The following is a 10,224-nucleotide window of genomic DNA, read 5'->3' as shown; positions in this document are numbered from 1 at the left end:
TTCTCTTTCTCTTTTCTGCTTCTTTTTCTTCTTTTCTCTCTCTTTTTTTTTTCTCTTCTCTTTCTTCTTCTCTCTCTCTCTCTCTCTCTCTCTCTCTCTCTCTCTCTCTCTCTCTCTCTCTCTCTCTTCTTGTTTGAAGCTTGTATTGTATCCAAGCTGGACCCAGTACAAGGTTCAGTACAGTATTGTCTCTACCTCCCTATATAAATCTCTCTCTCTCTCTCTCTCTCTCTCTCTCTCTCTCTCTCTCTCTCTCTCTCTCTCTCTCTATTTTACCATTTTTTTGTCTCTTGAATTATTTATATTCTTTTTGCCATGTATTTTATATTTTACTTCTCTGTCATTTATCACTTATTACAGGAATGTACATCTATATTTTATTTTTATTGTTTTTATTCAGATTCTTCCAAGAATTACGAAACAACGAAAAAGGGCCTGAAGGAAAGGTACAAGCGGCTACTCAACAAGCATCGGCAGAGGTACTACCTTCTGCTCAAGAAGTACAGGTCATTAGAAAAGAAATACCATATTGTTGAGGATGCTGGGAGTAGAGAGCAGGTGGTGAGAGACGCGCGCAAGTACCTGTCCGATGAACACCTTCTCTTCATGGAAAGCCAGATGTTCTTGAGAAATAGAACCGGTAAGGGAAATAGGTTTTCGAAGAAGTTCATAAGGCTCATGATAAAGCTGTACGAGAGAAGCGCAGCGGGATACCGATATTTGAGGAGCATATTCACCATCCCCTCCGTCAAAACGGTCCAGAAGTGGCAGAACCGACTCTTTGATTTATTAGATGAAAACGACAAGGATCCTTTGGATGTAACGGGGAATGCCAATCCTTTGGAAACGGCGGAAGTTCACACTGTGGAAGCAGAAGCCTTCATGAATCAGCAGGAACCCGAGGCGACGACCAATGTGAAGGACGCAGATCAGCACTTCCAGGCGTCGACGACCCTCTTCAGAAGCGTCGACGCGCCGGGCAGACCCGACACTGATGGGTCCTCGTGCGGCTCTGGCTCAGAGGACTCGGATGGCATGGATGAGGAGGATTTGGAGGAGGAGGAGGAGGAAGAGGATGAGGAGTACGAAGCGGGGGACATGCAGCCTGAGCACCATGCGGGGAAGGCCATCTACCATAACAGCGCGACAAGGCCCGCTGACGAGATCACCATCGCGTGGGGAGAGCCCTGGTCGTCTGTCATGAATTGAGCTGCTGTTGCGCAGTTTTCAAGACCCATTTTTCTACCTTCTCGATACATGCATATTCCCATATGATTTTTTTCTATTCAGAAGCATTGTTTTAGTTGTAAACCTTTTAAAAAAAGATAAGATTATTTAATACTAATAATCACAGCATAAGATGTGTGATCAGAATTTTGTATTTGATATCATGTATATTGCACTGTTACATGTTATATGTATATATCAATTTTAATGTTCCTTCTTGAATATATCTTATATTGTCTGTTAACCGCTATCAAATCATCCTTCGTAATCAGAGAGTGGGCTTTGAAAACAAGGTTTTATCAAGTATGGCAAAACATTGAACATTCTACACTCATGTCTTTGTTTTAAGAATTACTTCAAGTAGTCCCTCCTCATTCACATTTTGTCGGTTCACTTGCACACACGCACACGCACACACATGCACACACACATGCACACACACACACACACACACACACACACACACACACACACACACACACACACACACATGCACACACACACACACACACATGCACACACACACACACACATGCACACACACACACACACACACACACACACACACACACACACACACACACACACACACACACACACACACACACACACACACACACACACATCACACACACACACACACATGCACACACACACACACACACACACACACACACACACACACACACACACACACACACACACACACACACACACACACACACACAAAGTACCTTACGGGCGAAAATACAGATGTTGCCTTTCTTGGTATGCTATAATATGCTAAGTCCCGACATTTTCCCAAAGGCAAAATAATGATATTCCACTTTTGTATTGATGTTCTTATAGAGGACTGTGAAAGTCAGTTGGATTTTCAACTTTATTTAGATAAAATCAGAAAATATTGAAAAGTGAAATAACTTACTGCTTAACATTATATGAATTTATACCTATGATACAATGTGCATGATTTTCTCTATAGCTACATTGCTTCTAGCAACATATCGAGAGAGAATGTTCTTATCACGTAACTGAATCAGGACGAAACCCATATCAAACTTTCATTCAGATCTGTGATATGGTTATCCTACATTATTATGGTATACAAATGGTTGTTTTACGACTACTTAGCTATTGCATTTCGATGATCTCGAAATAAGGAAAGAAAGAGACAGCAGCAGAAACAGAGACTCAAATAAAGAGAATAAATAGAGATGGGCAGAAACTGAGACAGAGAAGGAAACACAAGTAAAGAGAAAATAGAGAGGCAATGAGAGAGAAATTCACATAAAGAAAAAAGAAAAGAGTCCAAATTTACGATGAGGGCTGAGTGATCACTCCAGCTGATTTCCCGCTGTTTGGACAGCCACCTACGTCTTCTTCCTTGATGTCATTCAGGTATTTGTTCAAGTTCGGGCAAAGGAAATTGTCGAAGCAGCTCGCCACGGTCTGGTTCTTCATAATCCAGCAGAAGTTTGAGTCACAATTCAGGGGATTTCCTTGATTGGGAGAGACGTGAAGTCGGTTATTCTGTGATAGAAGTTGGTTGTAATTGCTGCATAAGCGTAACTAGCGTTGGTTTCTGTTTCTTAGACTAAGGTTATATACCGGATGACCTATTTAATTATGTTTCGTACGCAAAGGTTATATAGCGTATTCTACACTTAAATTAAAACATCCGGCAAAACGCTCTTTCCTTCCAGACTACACCTATCACCCGAATAAAAATAACAAAATAAAACCATAACGCTCCTTATGATCAGCTAATCACTACCACGACAATATTGTAAACCAAAAACAAATGAAGGCAACACGAAGCCCAAGTACCATTGACACCGATGTGGAAAGAGCGCCGTGAGTCTCCTCGATAAGCGGTCTCAGGACGGCCTCCGACAGCGTCACGAGGGCGTTGTGGCGGAGGTCCAGCGACACGCTCTGCACTCCGGAGAAGGCGTTCTCTCTGGGGGAGGGAGGGAAGGGTCATATCATTGCTTTATCCGTGGGGATTTTGAACATGATTACTTGTGTGGGGTCTTAAATGTGATTGTTCTTTCTGTGAGAATTATTCTTGCTGTTGATTTTTTTTTTTCTTTTCTTTTCTTTTTTTTGTAGGGATCTTTAAAATTATATTTTCCGATGGTTATGCTCACAGCAACAATGGGTATAACAACAATACTGATTCAAGAGCGAGGCCCCGCCCGGCTGCCCTACTCGATGATGGCGATGGCGTTGCAGGAGAGGTTGACGAAGAGGTGCGAGGCCGCGTGTCCGGGGATCCGCAGGGCCTCTTCCTTCAGCTCGGGGATCGCGTTGTGGGACAAATCCAGCAACTCCAGGCGGGGCAGACCTGGCGAGGGGAAGGTGGGGGGGAGTGTGAGACAGATTAGGGAAGGAGATTGAGGTTGAGAGTGAGAGGTTACAGGAGTAAGAAAGAGAGGGGTAATTGGAGTAGGTAAAGGCCAGATATGACATTCGATTAGACCTACTGTTTCCATGTAAACGTTCAAAACTTGGGACACACATACAGAAGACAAACCATTCACAACCGCAATCGACAAGTTACCAGCAGGTGGACGTGGCTGCATGCCGCTTCAGTAGACGCGCGCGTACGCACGCACGCGCGCCCACACACAGACTCACCAGCGAACGTGTTGGGCTGGAGACGGCAGAGCTTGTTGCTGTCGACCCTGAGTTCGCGCAGACCGGCCAGCTCCACAGCCGAGTACCCGGGCATGAAGTCGATCTCGTTGTCACTGAGCTGCACCGCCTCCAGGAACGGCTGGTCGCTCATGGTCGGGAAGTTGACGTAGTGGAGGGCGTTCTTCTCTGTCGGAGGGTGGGTTTTGCTATTATTGGCTTATATATTTTTATTGGCTTTGTTTTTTTTTTTTTTTTTTTTTTTGGGGGGGGGGTGCTGAGCTTGACTTTTTTTTTTTTTTTTTTTATCAAACTGAAAAATCTGTCAAATCATGTTGAAGAATTCCCTGCTGAAGGAATTATACAGCTAATTCTGAGAATTTTCTTCCTCGCCAATATCGTTCAGGAAACATGTTTGAATGCTAGCAACTACAACCAGTTAAGCAATTCTCTAGTTACCAAACAGAAAAGATAACACCAAAAATGAAATAAATATATATACACAAAAAATACACACACACAAAACACACACACACACACACACACACACACACACACACACACACACACACACACACACACACACACACACACACACACACACACACACATATATCAAAATTCCTGGCGTGGGTGAATAATTTTTCCCTCCAACCACATGACACTCACGGAGGTTGAGCACCTTAAGGGTGGTCTTGAAAGGGAGAAAGGCGTGGTTGTCGACCACATCGAAGTGATTGTTAACCAGGTGGACTTCCTCGAAGGTAAGCGCCGCCCCCCACAGCTCAGCCTCGATCTTGCACTGCAGTTGCGTCCCGTCAACTCGCAGGCTAGGGGATTGATCATTAATAGAATAAGTGGTATTTAGGGTTTAAAAGGTAAAGTGAAAAGGTAAAGAAATAAAAGGGCTGATAACATAATCCGTAATGAATAATGTTGTTATAATGAATTAGATATATGGTTAAAGATATTAAGATATATTATAGCATAAATACTGACACATGGAATGATGAACGACAAAAAAAGAAAAGGAATGAGGGAAAACATACAGATAAGTGAACTTCTAAAGGAATGTAGAAGGAAGAAACACAGCTTATGCATGATTCGATAGGCCTACCGTATATAATGCGGCGCGGGGAAGGCGACCATGGTGAGGATGTCCGTTAGTTCGGTGCAGGTGAGCAAGCCGGGGCCGCAGGTGAGTTCCGCCGAAGTGCCGTTGTTGCACACGCACTGAGGGAGACGCGCGTGACAAAGGAGGGTCAAAATAAGACTCACAGTGACGGGTATATAAAGGATTATGACGTTTTTATTCACGTGTGTGTATGCGTGCGATATACAAACACAGAGATCCAGGTGTATGGCACACATTTACACAACAGACCCCGCTGCTTTAGAGGAGCCTTCGAGTATAGGGAAAGCAACGAATAGAATCTTGCTGGATGGACACCACTCGCTTTTCTTTGTATTTCTTTGTGTTTGAATGCCCTTCCCTCAAGATAGGAAACACTGGCTCAAATGCAAGCAACATGTGTCTAGACCTATACAAATGGCCTTCCTTTAAGTACCTTTGCAAATAATAAACTGAAACAATTAGTAGTAGTTTTTGGCAATTTGAACCATAACACATACACACGCGCGCGCTTGTCTATGTGTGTGTGTGTGTGTGTGTGTATATATATATATATATATATATATATATATATATATATATATATATATATATATATATATATATACATAAACATACTGGCAAAGTGTTTACTCATTCATATATATGACATATATCAGGCAAAAGAGTCGGCTTTATTGCATTATTATAAAGTTAACTATAGAGTCACAATCCCTTAATTCCGTTTATTCTGGACTATGGTGCTAAAACGTACACAGGAATATATGAAATTATTTACGATACCCTATATTTTTTCTGTTCTCCCTGTAGTAAAATTGGAAGGAAGGTGGGGATCTGGATCGTACACAAACAAAATTGGGAGTTGTCTGAAATGTACGGCAATCAAGAGCAAGTTATTTTCATCTGTTGAGTTTGACAACTACCGAAAGATTACCGAATCTCACAGATTTTCATCACCTACTTACCTTGCACGGGAGAATCTCTTCGGGCAGTGGACACAGGTTGCAGATAACAATCTCTGCTTTGAGGGCAGGAGAGGGAACTGCCTGTCTGACAGACGAACCATCGCGGTGGGGTTTCGATACAGCAGAGCGGACGTCTGTTTTCGCCATCGAGCCCGGGACGCGGGTCTCCTTCGAAATTGGCATTCGTCTTGGTGGCAACGGGTCTCCCCAACCCACGTGTATTGCAAGAATAGCAATCAGAACTACGAACTGCAACTTGCAAGTCATGGTTTATCACGGCAGCGGTCCTATGCACTCGAATAACAACGACGACACACGGCTGTTGCAGCGAGCGGTCTCGTCAGTGGACCGGGCGGGGCAGGGACTCGGGTTCACCAGGCGGAGGGACCATCGTATATATTCCGGCGACGGTGAGCGACCCACGGGATTTGGCGTCTCGGTGCCGGCGTGGCGTGGTAACTAGAATCGTAGTACTGTGGAAAGTCCTTTGTCTGGTCATCTTATCTCTGCGAGGGGGCGTTTCTTGGCACCTGCGATGTCACCGCGCTTGCCCACTTGTGTTTACGCACGTACATTTTACGCACTATCTCTCCAGTGTCTATTTTTTCTCTCTCTCTCTGGCTTCCTCTCCTTCGCCCCCTCCCCCTTCTCCCTTTCTCACTTTAACTGCCATTTTATGTTACCATTTTCTACACAACGGCAAATGAGTTTGCTTACGTCAATTCACAAAAACAGATTTAGAATCCGATAAGTAGTGAACTGAAAAGAGATATTCGTTCATAAATAAAATTATATCCTCATCATCTGAAATTATTACGATTAGCAAATTAATTACTGGAGTAGAAGTTAATTGCAACAGAGAGAGAAAAGGTATCTGCGCGAAGACAGCTATGATAAAATTATAAAATTCTAACAACCCACAAATCAATGTAAAATAAACACTATCAGATTCTTGAAGCAAAAAACACAACAAGACATGCTGAATTTAATCATGTCAATTTTCTGTGGAGGCCTCTAATTGAAATGAACATAATTTTTTTTTTTCTAAAACGTGTGCAGCATTATAGTTATGGCTATGCCACGTGCATAACATTCGCAGCTCTAAATGTTTGTATCTGATTATATATGCTGTAGTTGGAAATATTTTATCCACATGTTAAAGAAAAATGATATACAAGAAAGACAACCCATATAAATCAATACTATCATATACTAAAATAATAAAAAAGGATGGCACTTTCCTCGTGGATTTTTGTTGCTTTTAGCCATTAACCATCGGTAATTAATACAAATTCTCCGTGGATGTGTTTCGTATCACACCATGAGCAAACTGAATATCACTCCTCAAAGAAACTAAGCTGTCATACCTAAACAAAGTACTTCATCACTGTAAGCGTTTCTGTTAAGCATTGGTAAAAGGGTCATTTTGCATTCCTTTAAACTTCCAGCCTCTACACTGGCAAAAGTGGGTTGCAGATGGAATGCAAGTCCATTGGAGATGTTAAGTTGCCTATTATTGTTGGCAATTAAAATCCGACTATTTGAATAATGTAAAACAAACAGACTAGTGTCATTAATGCCTAATATTAACCCAAGTATATGGTCAACACCCATTCCATAGCATGGCTTCGAAGCCCCATTGAAATTGTTTAGGCTCGTTGCTCTCGACATTAAGGTCAGGTACGTAGTATAAAAAAGGCTTGTTGGACCCATGTTCCTATCGAGAAGAACACTGGTCTTTACCGGTGAATACGTAAAATTACGGCTTACATTTTCAAGGGGAATACCATAGCCCACGACCCACGTAGTTCCCTCTTGAATGTATTGCGTTACTCCATCAGATCGTTTTGTAAAAAAAAAAAAAAAAAAAAAAAAAAGGAAAATTTTACTCACACACAAAGAAGTCTATGTTCCATTATCTGATAAGACTTCCACCCCCTCCCACACCTTCCAGAGTGCTATTGTAAGCTCTGAAGAGACCCACATTTTTTTTTATCAACGTTTAAAAGCTATTCTAGAATGCGAATGCAGTGACAAAGGTGTAAAGGGGACTTTTGGACGTATATTGGCAAAATGTTGAAATACAAGAACTAAAAGATTGCAGCATGTTTGTTTAGAGAGATAGGTAGGAAGGTAGGGAGGGAGGGAAGGAGGGAGGGAGATAGGTAGGTAAGTAGGTAGATTGGTAGGTAGGTAGGAAGGAAAGAAGGTAAGTAGGTAGGCAGGTAGATAGATAGATAGATAGATAGATAGGCAGGTAGATAAATAAACACAGACAGGCAGATAGGTTGACATATATAATGACACACACACACACACACACACACACACACACACACACACACACACACACACACACACACACACACACACACACACACACACACATACATACATACATACATACACACACACACACACACACACACACACACACACACACACACACACACACACACACACACACACACACACACACACACGCGCGTGTGCATATATATATGAGAGAGAGAGAGAGAGAGAGAGAGAGAGAGAGAGAGAGAGAGAGAGAGAGAGAAAGAAAGATTTATATAGGCAGGTAGAGACAGAATACTGTACTGAACCTTGTACTGGATCCAGCTTGGATACAATACAAGCTTCAAACATTTGCTTTCTCTGCGGGGGTTGAGCCCTCTGCCGTTATCTGTTCAGTTCTTTGGGTGTAGATTCCGCTGCTGGGAATATGAGCGGCCCAGACCGAGTTCCCTGTTCTTTCATATATTTTAGTTTTTCTGTAAATTACCCTAAGATTTATATATATATATATATATATATATATATATATATATATATATATATATATATATCATCATCATTTAACGGTAGGTTCATGTCTGAGCCGCCGTGGTCACAGCATGATACTCAATTGCAGTTTTCACGTTGTGATGCTCTTGGAGTGAGTACGTGGTAGGGTCCCCAGTTCCTTTCCACGGAGAGTGCCGGTGTTACCTTTTTTTTTTTTTTTTTTAGGTAACATTCTCTCTTATTTTATCCGGGCTTGGGACCAGCCCTGACTTGGGCTGGCTTGGCCACCCAGTGGCTAGGTAGGCATTCGAGGTGAAGTTCCTTGCCTAAGGGAACAACGCGCCGGCCGGTGACTCGAACTCTTGAACTCAGATTGCCGTCGTGACAGTCTTGAGTCCGACGCTCTAACCATTCGGCCACCGCGGCCTTGACGATCATGGGCTTCCATGATTTTTCTTGGCAATTTAGAGCGGTGGTTTGCCATTGCCTTCCGCCCGGTGTTTTTTTTTTTTTTTTTTTTTTTTATCGAGTCACCATCTCTATTTACCCGGCACTGACTTGGGCTGACTTGGTCCCCCAGTGGCTATGTAGGCAATCGAGGTGAAGTTCCTTGCCTAAGGGAAACAACGCGGCGGTCGGTGACTCGAACCCTCGAACTCAGATTGCCGTCGTGACAGTCTTGAGTCCGACGCTCTAACCATTCGGCCACCGCGGCCCCTCAAGATGTATATATATATATATATATACATATACATATATATATATATACACACATATATACATATATACACACATACATATATACATATATATATATATATATATATATATATATATATATATATATATATATATATATATATATATATATATATATATATATATATATATATATATATATATATATATATATATATATATATATATATATAAGACAAATAAAGAACTCTACCAAGGAGTACGAAACATCACACGAAAATTTAAACCTACAATGGACACTATCAAAACTGAAGATGGACTAGTTTTATGTGATGGAAAAGAAGTCAAAGATGGAATCAATATTGTTCCAACCTATACAAAAAGAATAAAGATCTAACAACAACATTAATTAGACTCAATGACAACGAAGATGAACCACCGCCACTGCTGGACGAAGTTATAAAAGCCATAAAAGAAGTAAAGAATAACAAGAGCCCCGGAATAGATGAAATAACAGCAGAACTAATTAAGAATGCTGGCGAAAGTGTTGAATACTTCTTCTACAAACTCTGTACAAAAATATGGAATGAAAGAAAATGGCCAGAAGACTGGGTAAAATCAGTCTTTACTCCCATACCTATGCTCAAACATGAGCATACCGTTATTGATGATGATCTATATTCATATTTACATTTATATCTATCGATCGATAGATATAAATGTACCGAGAATCACTACCAAACAGCTAATATATATATATATATATATATATATATATAT

At 41.5% G+C, this 10,224-nt stretch overlaps 2 protein-coding genes across 2 annotated transcripts in view; one reads left to right on the top strand and one right to left on the bottom strand.

Annotated features, from left to right (window-relative positions):
• LOC119579344 overlaps positions 1-1,471 on the top strand; it is a gene marked incomplete in the record, with an annotated part of 1,890 nt that extends 419 nt beyond the window's left edge. Inside the window, 1 exon segment of the mRNA XM_037927108.1 lies at positions 401-1,471. Coding sequence (XP_037783036.1) covers positions 401-1,209 — 809 coding nt within the window.
• A 622-nt stretch (positions 1,472-2,093) lies between these two features.
• On the bottom strand, positions 2,094-6,446 carry LOC119579343 (amphoterin-induced protein 1-like). Its single transcript, XM_037927107.1, is given in 8 exon segments — positions 2,094-2,726; positions 3,055-3,070; positions 3,073-3,187; positions 3,439-3,574; positions 3,868-4,053; positions 4,534-4,694; positions 4,982-5,097; positions 5,962-6,446. Coding segments are annotated over 8 exon segments (1,182 nt in total). The 5' UTR covers positions 6,229-6,446; the 3' UTR covers positions 2,094-2,541.
• Positions 6,447-10,224: the final 3,778 nt, after the last annotated feature.

The sequence above is a fragment of the Penaeus monodon genome, chromosome 12 (assembly GCF_015228065.2).
Source record: "Penaeus monodon isolate SGIC_2016 chromosome 12, NSTDA_Pmon_1, whole genome shotgun sequence".
In the NCBI taxonomy this organism is placed as follows: domain Eukaryota; kingdom Metazoa; phylum Arthropoda; class Malacostraca; order Decapoda; family Penaeidae; genus Penaeus; species Penaeus monodon.
The sequence above is the reverse complement of the archived record's forward strand: the minus strand, read 5'-3'. Positions and strand labels throughout refer to the sequence as shown.